The sequence below is a fragment of the Stegostoma tigrinum genome, chromosome 10, assembly GCF_030684315.1.
Source record: "Stegostoma tigrinum isolate sSteTig4 chromosome 10, sSteTig4.hap1, whole genome shotgun sequence".
Classification (NCBI taxonomy): domain Eukaryota; kingdom Metazoa; phylum Chordata; class Chondrichthyes; order Orectolobiformes; family Stegostomatidae; genus Stegostoma; species Stegostoma tigrinum.
Genome location: NC_081363.1, coordinates 33,890,514 through 33,908,903, shown reverse-complemented (window position 1 = coordinate 33,908,903; position 18,390 = coordinate 33,890,514). Strand labels below are relative to the sequence as shown.

The 18,390-nt window shown below is 41.4% G+C and overlaps 1 protein-coding gene across 2 annotated transcripts in view; it reads left to right on the top strand.

Moving 5' to 3' along the window:
* mdga2a (MAM domain containing glycosylphosphatidylinositol anchor 2a) overlaps positions 1-18,390 on the top strand; it is an 871,663-nt gene that overhangs the window by 745,137 nt on the left and 108,136 nt on the right. For both annotated transcript variants that reach the window (XM_048538415.2, XM_048538414.2), the window contains one exon: positions 15,828-15,851. In XM_048538415.2, the coding sequence (XP_048394372.1) occupies positions 15,828-15,851 (24 nt within the window). The remainder of the gene's footprint in view (positions 1-15,827; positions 15,852-18,390) is intronic.

Sequence of the window (18,390 nt, the reverse complement as noted above, 5' to 3'; positions counted from 1 at the left end):
AGAACTTGCCATTTGTGAAAATGAAATACTTTTGCAGGGAGACAATGATTCTTTGCTGGGACTTAACTTTTCACTATTTATTAATCATTTAAATATTGGGTTAGAAAAGTCACATTTCCAGATTTATTGATGCCACAAAGAAAGGCAGAACTGTAAATTGTGAAATTGGAAGCGTAAAATTTCAGAGAGACGATGTGAGTGGGCAAAATTGTAGCAGATGGATTTCAGTGTAGGCAAATGTGAGATATGACAAATTGGACCGAAAAAGGATGCACAAGAATGCTTTCTAAATGGTGAAAAGCCAGAAATACTGAAGATCCACGGAGACTTTGGGGTGTAGTCACATAGATCATAAAAAATGAGATGAAAATCAGCAGAAAATGACAGAAAAGGCCAATTAAATGCAGACCTTCAGTGCTAAAGGACAAGCATACAATGAGGTAGAGGCCATACAAAGCCATACAGAGCTATTATTTGATCACACTTGGAGTACTGGGGACACCATATCCATAAAAGATACATTGGAATTTGAAAGACTAGAGAATAGTTTGTCAAATGATACCTAGACTCCAAAGATTCTATTGCCTACAATTTACATAGTACAACGTGATGTGGTCAAAGTTGTCAAGGTGTTATGGGAAACATTTTCTCTCTATTTATCCTAGATCTGTGAGTCAGAGAGTTCAGCACTGGGGTGGGTAGGGTCGCAGGTACTGTAGAAAAGTTGAAGCCGGGCCCTTTGGTAGTCAAAATGACAATTTGATATGTCCACACAAAGAGATGGTAGAATTAAGGAACTCTTCTGTGCCAGCAATTGACACTAATTTTAAGTCTGAGATTGAGGTTTATTTGCTTCTGAAGGTGTTGAGGGATATTGGCCAAAGAAGGGTATGTGAAATTCATTCACAGACTAACCAAGAGCTCATTTAATAATAAAACAGGCCTGAGGGTTAGAAGACATAGTCCCATTCTTTTGGCAGATTGAGAAAGATTGAGTTACATTTTGGATTTTGGTGTTGCTATTCCAGCATGACCAAGCAATTTATTTATCTATCAGATTTCTCGTTAACTTCTTTCACCCTTTGTGGGTAAAATTTATTTATTATTTGTATTTATGATAGCTTTATGAAACTGAAGATTTTAGTGTGACATCAAAAGAATATAGTGATGTAATTAGCAGATTAGCTTTTGCATTTGTGACAACTGGGAAACTATAGAACATAGAATATAGAACATTACAGCACAGTACAGGCCCTTCGACCCTCGATGTTGTGCCGACCCATCATACCGATCTCAAGCCCATCTAACCTACACTATTCCATGTACGTCCATATGCTTATCCAATGACGACTTAAACGTACCTAAAGTTGGCGAATCTACTACCGTTGCAGGCAAAGCGTTCCATTCCCTTACTCCTCTCTGAGTAAAGAAATTACCTCTGACATCTGACCTATATCTTTCACCCCTCAGTTTAAAGCTATGCCCCCTCGTGCTCGCCGTCACCATCCTAGGAAAAATGCTCTCCCTATCCACCCTATCTCACCCTTTGATTATTTTATATGTTTCAATTAAGTCACCTCTCAACCTTCTTCTCTCTAATGAAATAAGCCTCAAGTCCCTCAGCCTTTCCTCGTAAGACCTTCCCAGCATACCAGGCAACATCCTAGTAAATCTCCTCTGCACCCTTTCCAAAGCTTCCACATCCTTCTTATAATGCGGTGACCAGAACTGTACACAGTACTCCAAGTGCGGCCACACCAGAGCTTTGTACAGCTTCACCATAACCTCTTGGTTCCGGAACTCGATCCCTCTATTTATAAAAGCTCAAACACTGTATGCCTTCTTAACAGATCTGTGTACATGGACACCGAGATCTCTCTGCTCATCTACACTACTAAGAATCTTACCATTAGCCCAGTACTTTGCCTTCCGGTTACTCCTACCAAAGTGCATCACCTCACACTTGTCCGCATTAAACTCCATTTTCGACCTCTCAGCCCAGCTCTGCAGCTTATCTAAGTCTCTCTGCAACCTGCAGCATCCTTCGTCACTATCCACAACTCCACCAACTTCAGTGTCGTCTGCAAATTTACTAACCCATCCTTCTATGCCCTCATCGAGGTCATTTATAAAAATGACAAACAGCGGTGGACCCAACACCGACCCTTGCGGTACACCACTAGTAACTGGTCTCCAGGATGAACATTTCCCATCAACTACCACCATCTATCTTCTTTCAGCAAACCAATTTCCGATCCAAACTGCTATATCTCCCACAATTCCATTCCTCCGCATTTTGTACAATAGCCTACTATGGGGAACCTTATCAAACACCTTGCTGAAATCCATATATACCACATCAACCGGTTTACTCTTATCTACCTGTTTGGTCACCTTCACAAAGATCTCAATAAGGTTTGTGAGGCACGACCTTCCCTTCACAAAACCGTGCTGACTATCCCTAATCAATTTATTCTTTTCGAGATGATTATAAGTCCTATCTCTTATAACCTTTTCCAACACTTTACCAACAACTGAGGTAAGGCTCACTGGTCTATAATTACCAGGGTTGTCTCTACTCCCCTTCTTGAACAGGGGAACCACATTTGCAATCCTCCAGTCGTCTGGCAGTATTTCTGTAGACAATGACGAGGTAAAGACCAATGCCAAAGGCTCAGCAATCTCCTCCCTGGCTTCCCAGACGATCCTAGGATAAATCCCATCCAGCCCAGGGGACTTATCTATCTTCACCCTCTGTAGGATTTCTAATACCTCTTCCTTGTGAACCTCAATCCCACCTAGTCTAGTAGCCTGTATCTCAGTATTCTCCTCGACAACATTGTCGTTTTCTAGAGTAAATACTGTTGAATACTAATTGTAAAGTTATACATGATTAAAGCACAATATTTTTAAGTTAACAATATTATTTGCCTTTGTGCACTGATTTATTTTTGAAATATCAAAGTATTTAAAATTGTCAGTATTTCAGCTGGTGACAGAGTATGGACACTTTTCTATTAGTGCTGGTATAATTGATATAATGCTCATGTGCAATAATTGGATTTAGAAAATGTTTCTTGACAAAAAAACTACTGAATAAACCCTTTGCTACCACTGTAAATAATCAATGTTTTAAATAATGTTATGTTAAGTTGATGCAACTACATTTTAAAGGCATCTGAATGAGTATATCAATTGGAAGGGTTTTGAGGAAATGGGACTCGATTTATTTATTCTGGTTGGTATGGGCAAGTTGGATTGAAGGATGTACAAGCCTATGCTCAATTACTCGAAATGGGCCTTTGTTGCTTATTAACTGTGAAATTTGATTCCAACATCTTTTCAAATATCTGAAACCACCAACCTATTGGTTATTAAAGGGTAAATGTCTTTTTACAAGCCCTTGGAATGACAATCTGATGGTGAAAGCAAGCTTAAACATTGGGGAAATGTTGACATGGCAACAGAATATATAGTAAATTGCTTTTACAGTTTCAGTGAACTATTCAAAAAGCTAATATCCAATTGGACTTAGCAAGTGCTTTCATAGTCCCACAGAATTTCTTCATCCATGTGTGTCTATGTTTGTTTTCTATTTTATTGCCCATTGATCTGCATCTTTGTTTTTATGTTTCTGTGTGCTCTCTCTCCCTCTCCTCTGTGCCTGTCTAGCACTTTCATCTCTCTCTGACACTTTTTATATTTCTTCCCATTTCTTAGGCTTCTCAGTACATCTGTTTCTCTTGTGTCTCTCTGTCTCCCTTTGTGACTAGTCTCAGGTTGGGTCCACAGTAATGATTCAGAGGTAAATATGTGCAGCAGTAAAATGTGCACAGTAGCAATGGAAAGCTGACTACCGACATGTGAAGAACTTGGCAAGGAGCTGCCTCTATGCAAAATACTTTCTATGGAATTGTCAAGTTTTCCCCACATCATTGTTTTCAAAACCAAGCTCTGGCTTATACTTACTCCATTTTATCACTATGAAAACAAAAAAAGTTGAACTGCGGCCTATCACTTTGATACGAATAAGTGATTTGTGATTGAAGACAATTTTTCGCTTGTTTGTCTATTGAATGGCTATCTCCCACAGTCTGAGAACCACTGACATTACCAGCCTGGTGTGCAAGCTGTATTGGAATTGAACAACAACGTTTTGTGTTTCTGTAGCATTTTTAGCAGTACAAAATGTCCTGAGGCGCCTCACAGTAGCTTTATCAAAGAAAATTCCACACACGTTGCAGTAAAATATCAGGTGTGAGAAAATTGTCTGTTTCAACCCAGTGGCATGTGTCAAGTGCTGCCTTTGTTGCAGTTTAAAGTTGAGACATAGTCAGTCGTAAACAGTAGTTAGCAACTCCTCTGTGGAATGTTTTAAGCTGGTCGGATCCCTTCATTGTTTTTTGTTTGTCTCTTTGCACCCCTACTGTCTGCTCTGAAGATAATCACACTTTGCAAGGATATGAAGTCCTGTTGTACTCTGATATCTTACCAAACCATAAGAGCATAAGCTATCGGAGCAGAATTAGGCCATTTGGACCATCAAGTCTCTTGCTCCTCCATTCAATCATGGCTAATATGTTTCTCTATCCCATTCTCCTGCTTTCTCCCCCTGACCCTTGATCTGCTTACAAACCGACAAACTGCCTATCTCTGACCTAAATACACTCAATAACTTGGCCCCCACCGTCTTCTGCTGCTGTGAGTTCCAAAATTACCCACCATCTGGCTGAAGAAATTCCTCCTCATCTTAATTTGAAAGGGCCATCCCTCCACTCTGAGGCGGTGCCCTTGGGTCCTAGTCTCTCCCACAAGTGGAAACATTTTCTCCACATCCACTCTATCCAGGCCTGTCAGTATTCTGTAAGTTTCTATAAGATATCCCCTGATCCTTTTAACATCTATCAAGTACAGACCCAAAGTCCTTAAGCACTCCTAATGTGACAAACTGTTCATCCCCAGGATCATTCTTCAGATCTCCTCCAGTGTGTCCTTCATAGGAACCAGGAGCGGGAATAGGCATTTCAACCCTTTCAGCCTGCTCAGCTCAATACTTCTTTAGATACAGTGCCCAAAACTGCTCACAATATTCCAAATACAGTCTGATCAGAACATTATGTAGCTCAGCAGTAGCCCCTGCTCTTGAATTCTAATCCACTTGAAATGATTATGAATACCACATTTCCCTTCTTAACTGCAAATTGAACCTGCACGTTAACCTTGAGATGTACCTGAACTCATACTTCTAAGCCCCTTTGTGCTTCAGATTTCCAAGCCTGTCCCTGTTTAGAAAATAGTCTACATTTCAATTCTTCCCACCACAGTGCACAATATCACGGTCTCCCACATTGTAGTCCATCTGCCACTTCTTTTCCAACCATCCTAGCCTGTCCATGTCCATCTGCAGTCTTCCCATTTCATCAACACTCTCTGTCCCTACAGCCATCTCTGTGTCATATGCAAACTTTGCAACAATGCCCCCAGTTCCTTCATCCAGATTACTAATGTATAATGTGGATAGTTGTGGTCTCAAACCAGAGCCCTGTGGAAATCCATCGGTCACAAGCTACAATTCTGAGAAAGACCTTATTCTCTCCACTCTCTGCCTTCTGCAAGACAACCAATCTTCTACCCATGCCAGTACCTTGCTCCTGTCACCATGGGCTGTTATCTTGTTTGGCAGCTTCCTGCATGGCACCTTGTCAAAGGCCTTCTGGAAATCGAAATAGATTGCTGAACAGATAATTATTCAGATAAATGTCAGCAAGCTACTCAGCTGAGCAACACATTGACCCCATCCTCAAGCCTTCATCCGTCCGTAGACTTCTATTCCAGCTCCCGAATATTGATTGTAAGAAGGACCACAAGTTGATTTTCTACTTGCTGCCATTGGTTATTGTTTGTTTCATCATTTTGGTTTGTTATGTTTGTTGATTTTAATTTTGAGCAATTGGTAAATGTGCAAATGAGTTAAGGGATACCTAATGTAATTTGTTAAATAATGATGGATGTTCTCTGTCTCAGAAAATACTACAGATTGCCTTCTCTATGTATGGCTGATTTGTCATATGCTTATTGCAGGACTGGAGCTTCTCATCTTCAATAGGTTTCTTCATACTTGGGACACCAGAATTCTGAGAAATAATGAGAACAGACTGATTATGTTTGTGTTTCACGAGAGCCATAAATAGAACACAAGGCAGATGGAGGGTAAATTTGAACAGGGAACATTTTATGGTAGATCTCCCAGCTCCACAGTAAGTTTTTAGACTGTATCTCCTAGCTTCCATGCTGGTCAACAAACAGCAACACGCGTGCAACTACATACATGTCACCACTCCCCCCTTTATTTCAATACTCCCCAAATATATATTTATACATTCAACAATTACTATATTGTATAGACAGGGTAGCTAGTATACTTACATCATCAGGAATATCTACAAAGGGGGAAAAGTCATAGAGAAAGAAGATGGCTTTCTGGTGGTCTACGTTGACATGACCAGTCTCTCCGGGAGAAGGTGATTCCTCAAAGGCCGTTGGGTCCTGTTCCTTCACATGTACATCCCTCTCTCAATGACTGCCATTGTCCCGTAACACAGCTGCTGCCTTCTCCCTGGGTACGACCAACTCGGCCTCAGAGACACCTGATTGCCACCACTGGTCCCACCTGGAGCATCTCAGTGTTCTAAGGGAGAACTCCACCACCCCCCAGGAGAAGGTGCAGCAGCCGGCTTGCTGATGTATCACTTTCAGATCACTTCATCTCTGGTCTGGACTGTGTATGACAATGGTCCTGCTTGATTCACACCACTGCTTGGATCCATTTTCCCCAAATGTGTAATTCTGGGCCAAATTTTCTGTCCCTTTTGGAATATCCACAACCTTTAGGTTCCTGCTCTTCTAGCTGTCCTTCTTGATTTCGCATTGCCACCTCCCTGGTCTCTTCTGGCGACAGTAAATCAAACATGGTTCTCAGCTGGTGGTTGAAAGTTAGGGACAACGGTGGACACTGGGGTTGTTGTTGTGTGGTGTGCTCCTGCACATGCTGAGGAATTTGGGTCATTGTCTTAGTGACCCTTCCCCTTGTGAGGTCTTTAAGGCCTACTTCAAGATTTGTGCCAATCCCTCTTCCTGGTTATTTGTTGCAGGGTGGCATGGAGCTGATCTCACATGTCTGCCTCCATGATTTTGCTGGTTCTCCACAATCTCTTCTGCCGCAAACAATGGACCATTGTCACTCACAACTTGTCAGGGCTCCTGAGCCTGATAAATATTTTACCCAGTCAGTCTATCACGGCTTCTGCTGAGATCAACTTCATGATCGCCACCTTGGGCCACTTGGAGCAAGCATCAATGATGACTAGTAACGTCTGCCCGTCTACTGGTCCCATTAAATTGACATAATTCTGCTGCCACTGTGATTGAGGCATTCCCATGGGTGAAGGGGTAATAACTGTGACACCTTCTTGGCTAATGCACATGATTCATGTGATCCCACTTTTTCCTCAATCTGGGAGTCCAACTTCAACCACCAAAAGTATCTTCTGACTATTTCCTTCATTCACACCACACCGGGGTGCCCTTGGTGCACTTATTCCAGCACCTTTCCTTTTCATGGGTGAGAAAGGTAACAACCCTAATTCTCCCCGTTGTCTTAGTGGGCCCTCCACTTGTGAGGTCTTTAAGGCCTACTTCAAGGTTTGTGCAAATCCCTCTTCCTGGTTATTTGTTGCAGGGTGGTATGGAGCCGATCTCACATGTCTGCCTCCATGACTTTGCAGGTTCTCCACGATCTCTTCTGCCGCAAGAGCATGGCTCCCCCATGGCCTCGTGGTATTATCACTAAACTGTTAATCCAGAGTCCCAGATAACATTCTGGGGACCCAGGCTCGAATCCCACCATGGCAGATGGTGGAATTTGAATTCAATAAATTTCTGGAATTAAGAATCTAATGATGAGCAATAAATTCTGCTCTAGCCCTCATCCCATGAGTGAATCTTTTAAAAACTGTCTGATATGGATTGCTTCCACCTCTCAGACAGGTAAGGGCATAATCCAGAGCAGCTCCTGTGACAAGTCCTTCCTCTGAGGACTAATTCTACCACTTAGCTCAAAACAGGGATATTCCAGGTTGCATTCTGCACCTGACTGGCTGACACTGGCACCTTGTCATCCAGCGAAAAGTACACACTTTCCAGGTTCCAATCGGGAGCATCCTAGTTTTAATAAGAAAGCATCTTTGTTGCAGTGCTTCTCTGAACTCTTTGTATCTGATTTCATTGGAATAGGCTGTCAGAGCCAATGATCTTCTCAACAGGCTTGCTGCTGCCATTGATGGTAAATTAATGGTATTGAGCAAGATGGCAGTGTAGTAACGGGGCCCTTGAGCCCAGGGCTCAACTGTTCCCTTCTGCTTGCTTTCATTTTTGTTTTAAATTCCGGTCCTTTTCTTTCTTTTCTTTCACATTTTAGTTTGTTTTTCTTTTCTTTAAAGCTTTTTGCAGAAGGCTAATTGATGGTATTGGCACGGCAGCAAGAGTAGACCCTGCACAGAATGGTGTGAGCCTCCTACAAGTCGAAGGCAGCTGCAGTGGCTGACAGCTCCTCCTGGTGTTTGGGTGTGGTGACAGCAGTGGACTTTTCAAGAGGGTGGCACTGGCACAGCGACAACTTAGAGGAGGGAAGTGGCCTGGCAAGGGAGTCCTGGTTGCAGTAGACCCAGAGCAGGGACTCTTGGCATTGGCCAGGTAGTGGCTGCAGCATGGTATGCCCATAGGCCTCCTGGTATCATCAAGGTGGCAGTGGAGCCAGAGACTCCTGGCTGCAGTTGAGGCAGGCTCAAAGCAGGGATTCCTGATTATCAATGAGGCAGCTCCTGGTTGTGGTTAGCCCGAAGCCAAGGATTCCTTGTTGCGGCAGGCATGCGGGTCCAGCACAGGACCCGGCATCAATGGTGGCATTGGCAACGTGGGCACAGTGGCAAAGAGATGACGCCTAATGAGTGGCAGCCCCTATATTGGTGAATCTAGTGTGGGTGGTGGTGAGATGGTGGAGGAGGGTAATGATGCTGGTGTTGTTAGTGAGCCAGCTCAGGGTTCAGGACTCATGGTGGAGGCAGTGGAATGAAGATGGACCTTCTTTCAATTATATTTTATCATTCCTGTATATGGCCATAAATGGAGGTTAGAGGCCTGGGGCCAGTCAGTAGCACAAAGTGCCTGCTGTAAAGGAAATGGGTGAGCTTTTTAACGCTGAACACGGTGCCCAATTATTGATTTTCCAATTGGGCATACTCCTCCTCCGTCTTTACTAGTGACCTCAATATGAATGCAATGGGCCTTTCATCTTCTTTCAGCAGGATGTGTGACAATATGGCACCAACCCCATAAGGTGAAGCATCACACGCCAAATGCAGTGTCAATTTCGTGTTGAAATGAGCCAACACTTCCAACCTCTTAGGGTTTGCTTCACCTTGTGGTAAGCCTCCTCACATTTCCACGCCTGCCTTTTGCCCAACAAACAATGCAGGGGTTTCAGCACAGTTACCAGATCAGACATAAACTTGCCAGAGTAATTTACATGTCCCAGGACCAATCTCTGTTGAGACACATTCACTGGCTGAGGGGCCTTCATCTTCCTGGATGCCTTGTGTAATCCCTAGCCATTGATTACATGGCCAAGGTACTCTGTGCGTTCTTTACAAAAACTCACATTTCTCCCTTTTAAATTGAAGGCTGTGCTAGAACAAAGAACAAATAAAATTATAGCACAGGAAGAGGCCCTTCGGCCGCCAAGTCTGTGAAGATCCAGATCTTCTATCTAAACCCGTCATCTGTTTTCCAAGGATCTGTACGCCCCTGCTCCCTGCCCATTCATGTACCTGTCTAGATACATCTTAAATGATGCCATCGTGCCCACCTCTACCACTTCCTACAATCTTTCTGGGGTTTATTCTAGGCTTTTCAAATGTTCCTTTTCAGAGGATCCAGTAATCAAAACATTGTCCAGATAACGTCAGACTGCTGGCAATTCACTCACAATTTGGTCCATGGCCCTCCGGAATAGAGCCGGCACTGACATGATGCCAAAGCAAAGTCACTTATGGTGGAACAAACCTCTGTTTATCATTATGGTCAGCACTGGCTGGGACTCTTTTGTGACCTCCAACTGTAAGCAGGCTTGCGGCAGATCCATTTTGAGAATATCTTTCTCCAAGCCAATGCACTGTGTGGGTCCTCAATGAATGGAAGTGAGTACTGATCAGCACTTAGGGCTGGGTTGACTGTGACCTTAAAATCACCACAATCCTCACTGCACCATCTGTTTTTAAGACCAGCACGATTGGAGTGGTCCATTCCCTGGTGGTTATTGCTCCTAGGTTCACCATCTAGATGATGTATGGCACTAGCCACACCTTCAAGCTGCTAGGACAAGCCTCTACTTCAACTGAAGTTTACTTTCTACTCTTTTCATTTCCTCCAAGATTCCCTTGAAGACAGCTTTATAGCTGTCCATAATCTCTTGCAAACTTATTTTTGAGTATGCCAGTCTGTAAACCACACCCTAATTTAACTTTAATTACTGCAACCAGGAGTGCCCAGATAATGCCTTTCACTATTTACAGAGTAAGTTCTGCATAATAGTCCTTGCTGTACCTCCACCAGTACATAGCCTTTCAGTGGCACCGCGTGTTCTGGAAAGGGCAGCCTTCAATTGTAGTGCCTTTGACTTCTCTCTGTTGTCTGATCTAGAAATCAGGGCACTGCTATAGCCATATCCACTTCAATCTTTACTGTCTTCGCCTCCAATTTGGGAAAAACCAAGAAACAATCAGCCTCGCCTCATGCCAACAGGAAGTTTAACTGAAACTCTGTTGACTCTGGGTCTCCTGCTTCTCCTGCAGATCCAGCTGATTCCTGGTCTACTCCTTAGCTGGCACCATGTACTTCTTGTCTTGTCCACTGAATGGGATCCTTCTTTTACTTGAGTTGTACCAAATGATTTCGGTCAATGTGGCCCACAGGCTTACACCTGCGGCAGTGAGCTTCTCAAGTACAACACATTGACTCCTTGCAGCCACTCTTACCACAGCGGTGGCATTCTGTGGTTGGTACTGCATTTTGCTGACCTTTCACCGTTGTGTGTATCCAGGCATTATCACTCAGCAGTGTTGGTGGCCAGTTCCAGTGAGGTACTGATTTTGCAAGCTGCCTTTAAATCCAGGTCTCTCCTTGTTAGTAGCTTCTGTTGGATGGCCACAATCATGTTGGAAGTCACAAACCTCACTGCCCCACAGCTTTCTTGGAGGATTCCCGCCAAATTTGCAATGTTCCACTAATCTCTTTAAGGCAGTCACAAATTTATAAAAGCTGAAATGTTCCATAATCGTCAGTGGCTTTGGTGCAAAATAACTCCTCAATGCTTTCACATGAATATTGATATATCCTCTCTGTTGGTTCCTCGGGTTGTACAGACAAATTAAAATCATGAAGGTCTTGGTCCCGGTGGTGCTCAAGAACCATTATGTTTTCAGCCACTTTATTTGCCTTTAAGTACACATTAAAATGTTCAGTCTACGGAATCCAACTTTCTGCCTCTTCCACAAACTGTACCGTCACTCCAAGTTGGCCCACCATTTCGTTTTCCCACTGGTGGAAGTTTTTCTGCCGCTCGGGTCTAGCAGCCATTGCCACCTGAGCTCCCTCAGTGAATGTTCTCTGTGCTGGCCCCTCCCTCACTGGCTATATTGGTGTACTATTCTCCCTGCTGTCACCCACAGCCTAAGCCCCCTCACAACCACTTCCCTCAATGTTGCCCTTGCAATCCCACATCATTTTCAAAGGTTGGGCTTCATCCTTCCTCCCCAAAAACAAAATGGCTTTTGCACACAGTTTGTGGACCGGATCTCCGTCTTGTCACCAGTTATTATGTTCGTCGTTCATTAGAACCTTAAATAGAACACAAGATAGACAGAGAGACAACTTGAACAGGGAATATGTTATTGCAGGTCTCTTGGCTCCACAGTTGGATTTAAGACTGCTCCTCTAGCTCCCACCTCCTGTTCATCTGACCCACTCTTGTAAAGAAGCAACAGACACCCAACTACATACATAACTATTCACAAATATTGAAATTAAATATTAAGCTTTATTAGCTCAACCCAGACAATGCAGAAAAAAGTCCAAATACTGCGACTTCACTTACAATAAAAGTTCAAAGCAGAAAATAAAACAAAACTGCAGAGCTTATAGAAAGCAAACACATACAGAGCTACATTCTTCAAACAGAAATTAGTCTCCTTAGCCTATCTGAAGAGTAAAGATGATTTAACAATGCAATACCCAGCTTAATAAATTGTTATATAGTTGCATGAATTGTAAACTGCTTTCTGTTGCAGATTTATTTTTGATGATGGGTCAGGCTCCCACTATTCTTCTGATAATGTGCCAGACCTCCATAGATATTTTTGCAACAATGAGCTTGTCTCTCTTTAAACATTCACCAAACAAGGGTTTAGGCTTTCTTAAATATTCCGCTAGAGATGGGTTGTATGCCCCTTAATTGTCTCATCCCGAGCACAAAACTGACATTTGTTCTTCAGATGAGTCCGTTCCCCTTTTGACTGCTATTCTCCTTCCCTTGGCTGTAGCTCTCCTTCTGTGATTGATCAATGTGCCTGCAGCCACAAGGTTCTTTTACATCTAGTTTCTTTCAATGCTGAACATAATGTTACATCGTCAAGGCCTCAATGGCTGATCAATGACAGCCTTGGATCAAGATAATCAGTGATAGATCACATTTTGTTTCATTCTTAAAGTTAAAACCACATAACACTGCCCATCTTTAGACTTCCTTTCTGTAAATTCAATTTGAAGACGACATTAATAGTTGAATGGCTGGATGGATGAAATCACACATGTCTAACTAAGATACTCCCTGTTGACAGTTTATTTCACAGGGTGAATCAATGTAGAACATTATTTTGCACAGGCCTTTTGTTTTGACTACACAATACCTTTTTGTTTCGATGGCACTGTCTGGTTTTGATACTTTGCAGTAACCTAGCAGGCTTTGATATGTTTTAGAAAAGAAATTATCCCATTAACTGTTCCAGTTGAAGGTCTTTCTTTAAAATCTTATCAAAACAGTTTTCTTTTCCTGTGTTGTTAATTTCACTGATTTGTACTGCAAAGTGCTGAAAGAAAGATTACACTTTGATATAAACCAGTCAACTCTTGCAGATCCTTTTCCTGTTAGAAATATGAAGTTGAAGCATGATTAGTCTGTTCATTAGGCAGCTCATCATTATTGGCTCTGGTATTGCCAACAACACATTCACTGTACTTCAAAACAATTGCTGCTAAATGTTTTTTGAAACATTGTGATACATGCTACAGATATTGATAGCATAGAGGCCTGTCAATTCGCCTTATATCTCAACTCCCTATGCCAACAATTAAAATAAAATCCATTTGCCATGTTCCCTTTGGCCATGTAGCTCTGTATTTTTCTTTGTTTCAAATACTTATTGATTTCTTTCTGGAATGATTCAATCATTTTCTATCAACAAAAGCCTATATTTGTACAGTGTTTTAAGTTAAGGAAATGTTCCAGGGCTTTTCCAGAAGCGTCACAAAGCAATTAGGACAGATGGCCAAAAACTTTGTCAAAGAAGTATGTTTTAAAAGAAGCATTTGAGAAAGAAAGAGGGGTACAGAGTCAGAGATGCCTAAAGAAGGATTTCCAGAATGTAGGACCAGGCAATTAAAGGCATGGTCTCCAATGGTGGATTAAAACACCAGGGCATTAGGGACTCTGGAATTGGACGAACATAGATATCCGTGAGGGATATAAGACTGGAAGTGGTACAGAAGCTTGAGGCTTGTAAAAATTTGAAAACAAGGACAGAATTTTAAACCAAGATGATGTTTGCCCAGTAACCATTGTAGCAAGCACAGGAGTAACAAATTAATATGATTTTGAAGTGTGTTGGGACTGGGAAAGCAGAGTTTTTGGTACACTCAAGTTTACAAAGGATATGATGTGGAAACCAGCCAGTGGTATACCAGCAGAGATGAGTCTAAAGAGAAGAAAAGTATAGAAGAGTATTTCACTAATAGAATAGTTGAGACAGGGTATGTCGAGAAATGGTAGTAGTGTAGAAAGGCAATCTTATTGAATTTATTACTATGTAGCTAGAAGCTCATCTTGGAGTCAAACGTGACATATGGTTTAACAATCTTTCAAGAAGACAAATTTTTCCTAGGCTATCTCCACAATCTCTTAGTCAAGAAGTACCCAAGGCTCACTTGCTGCTTCCTACAGATGCAAGTTAAATAATTCTTTGCAAAGTTCTCAGTCATTTAATAAAAGAATTCAATTCAACCTCCAGTTAACCTCATCTGCTCCAACAGAAATATTTCCAGTATCTCATATTTCTTCTCCTAATTACAGTTTCTCTCTCTGACAATGTCCGGGTCAGTGTGTAGAGCACAGTAAATGGCCATAATGGCTTTTATTTAATTGGGCATGCAAAACTGCACAAGATTCTTCAACAGTGACTTGTTCTTTTACACTTGTTTCAAAATGCTCCTCTGTGTAAAATTTAACATGCTATTGGTCTTCTTTTGGGCTTATGGACCTGAATCTGCACTTTCAGGGGTTTACATCTTTGCACTTTTACATCCCTCTGTTTGGCCGCACCTTTCATATTTTTTGAGTCAAGCGCAATCACAATCCTTTCTTCACCAAACAGATTTCATTGGTTTGTTTTCTATTTTTGTATTGTCAAGTCCAAATCTCTAAAAAAGAGAAGAACCAAAGTAGATGTTACGCACATCACTTTCAACCTTCCTCCAATCTGAGCAATACTAGTTTCCCTTAAACTTTCACTCTATCGTCAACTAACTTTCTCAATGAATACCCAAAATAAATCAATTCTTTCCCATTTCCCCCACTCACTTCTCGATTCGTTACTTTCCAGTTCACAAGGGAGCTAGTTAAGTTTAGAACTTATATAATATGCATAAACATTATCATCTATCTATTTGTTAATGTTTAATAGCTTTACCTGATTGCTAAAGATATGGGGAGAGAAATTGTTTTATGTAGCATCTCATTTCTGTTGATGCTTTGCAGATGCACAGTGATTTCCCCAGGGCAGGCAGTGATGTCACTTATAGACACATGGCCCACACAATGTTCTTCATTGATAGAAGCGACAGTACAAAGAGAATTATCAGTCTTGTAACCGAATGCATCGTTATTCTGCTGCCATCCAGAAACAATGATTATGTGAAAACATGAGACAGAATTAAATTTGCACAATAACTATGTGAAAGGTTCCCTCTGTATTCCAGGGACACATTGAAAGATTATCTGAGCAGATGAAAAACAAGCTCAAATTCACAGAGAGCTAAGATTTGTGATGGTATTTGAAAATATTGAAGCAAAAACTTTTGTAATGCGTAAAAAAGGGACTGAAAAAATGTTTCAAAAATTAGCACTGTTTTATGTTATGCAATTAATGATGTGCTGTAGCTAACTGTCATCACATCTTCTAAACTAATCACTAGCCTTTGGTTCTCCAGTTTAAAAGAAATGTTTGAACCAAAATGTTGTCTAAATGTGACTATGTAGCACTGATCTTGAGGCCAAATAAGTGTAAATGAATTTATATGCTACAATATGTTTGGACTATTTTGGTTTTAAGTGATAGAAAAGGCATGGCAATGACAAAATGGAATGAACAGAAATATGTAAACTGTAGAAATCCTGTAATAATGTAGGAGGGATTCACAATTCCTTTTTCTTTTATCCATAGCTCCCATGACAAATCCTCATTTAGGTAAGTACACTATTTTTTCTTCAATGTAGCCACCAATCTGTTTGTATTATTTGATTTATTTTCTGGCTGGAGGATTGTGACCATAATTATGTCATTTGTTACAGTTTGAATTGGGGTTTTCTGCTGTATATTTACCAAATACAATTTTTCATACAAAGATGTCTCAGATTCATGTGTGCCAATCCCAGCTTTCTGTTGAATATTCATACCTGGTGACACTAAAAAAAAATTAGCGTTTGAAGAAAAAGCTTGAAAATGTACTCTTCCCTAACTAAGATTTCTTCATTGGGCTTTGGCTTCAAACCTGTTAAGGTCTCCAAGTTAAATATTCTGAAGCCGTGGTCTTGTTTCTAGCTTGAAAATGATCAGTATCAAGGCTGAATGCCACAAATACCATGTTGATAATTTAGGACTGAAGAACAAGAGAACAAGTTACATAAAAAATTAGTAGCATCTTGGCAACCAGAAGATTGTCATTAATGGAACTGGATAATGCGGAATCCTGCAGGAATTACTGTGAGGACTATTGTTTGATAATATCTGTCTTAATGACCTGAGTGAACTAGCTGAGGGAACAGTCCACATGTTGTGAATTATTTAAACGCTTGTCCTGATGTATAGGGAAAACAAAAACAGAATTAGCTGAAGAAAGTCAGCAAGTCTGGCAGGGAGAAAAAGCAGAGTTAATGTTTTGGGTTCAATGGCTTTTGTTCATAACTGATAGTAGCCAGGTAAATTTGGTATATATTCTGAAGGTAAGGTCTGGGGGGTAGAGGGGCAAAGGAGTGAACAGGTGGGCAAAGATGGAGCCCAGAGAGAGAGAGATAACAAATGACAGGGAGACAAAAGGATGGATAATAGAAACCCAGAGAAGAACAGCTAAAAATGCGGACCATAAGTTGGTGAAAATGTTGGCTGTACAGAAAGCAGCCCAGATCATAATGGGCCTGGGTAGTAAGGGTAGGTAGAGGACATGTTCAGGCTCTAAAATTATTGAACTCAATATTGAGTCCTGAAGGCTGCATTAAGCATAGTTGAACGCTACATAAGGTCTGAGACAGAAATGTTGGCTAGGGAGCATGGTGGTAGGCAACTGGAAGTTTGGAATGATTTTGGTGAACATTGTTGTCCAGCAAAGTTGTTGCCCAGTTGCGTTTCATTTGTCCGGTGTAGTAGAGACCACACTGTGAGCAGTGAATGCAGTAAGCATGTTTGAGCGAAGTAATACACGTAAATTGCTGCTTTATCTGGAAGGTTGTCTGGACTCTTGGATAGTGGGGAGGTAAATGGTCTCTTCTGCAATTGCATCAGAAGGTACCGTAGAGGTGTAGATGGTGTTAGGAATGGAGGAGGAGTATATCAAGGTGTTCTCAAGGAAACCTGCAAAATATTAACATAGGAGGAGAGGAGAATATGTATCTGATAGTGTCATCCCACTGGAAGTGGTGGAAATGCTGGCTATGATCACATTTACATATAAAAGAACTTTTCCTACCTACTATCAGTTCTGAAGAAGGGTCACTGGACTTAAAATGTTAAATCTGTTTCTCTCTTCACCAATGCTGCCAAGTCTGCTGACTTTCTCCAGCAATTTCTGTTTTTGTTTCAGATTTCCACCATCCATGGTTCTTTGTTTTTGTTTAATGCCGGGAGGCTGTGCTGTCTGTAGGTTTCACAACATATAGTGTGACATTTGGATTAGCTGCTCCTCATTTGTCTAGCTGACACAAATTTTCTTCAAATGTCCAAATGTGCTTCTGCTTGATGCTGATGTCACTGTTGCTGAAGGTAACTGAGATGCCCAGCCTGTGCCTCATAATCGCTGGGGAACAGGAACTTAGTTCAGCTCAGGGATTAGAGAGATACTTTTTGTTTTATGAGGAGAGATTGAATGGGCCGTTCTGTATTCATTGGAATGTAGCAGAATGAGAGATGACCTTATTGAAACTGTTAAGGACCAGATGCGAACCCCTCAAAATATTTTGCCAAGATCCTAACGTTTTCTTACTTTTAAAGGTAAATGTCAGGTCCTGTGTTCTAGATGCCATACGATTGGTTAAAGTATTTTACATTAAGAAGAACAAAAATTATTTATATGCTATAGATAAAAATTCAACCAAAGAAAGATGAGTTTAGAATCATTTGACTTCTTTGAAAAACTTCACAGAATAATAGACACAGTATCTATTCCTAACTAACTGCTCCGATGTCACAACATCCCATTAATAGAGACCTTAGCAAAATGAAAATTCAGACACAGATTCTCACGCGCAGTACCCCAATCCAGGAGGGAAAAAAAAACCCTCAGGGGAAAATTCAAAGACAGTAGCAGCCAAGAGACAGTCACTTAAGCTTTAAACTCTATTGGGCCCTCAAAAGCTTCTGCTTCAAGCTAGATCTAAAACCTGAAAAAAAACTACAAAGCCTGGTGTGTGAGAGCTGACCACACCCAGGCTGTTTCCATTGTTCCAACTTTTAAGAAAAAAATTCCTAAGGCTTCACTTTCTTAGAGATAGCTTGTCGTCTCTGCCCTACAATC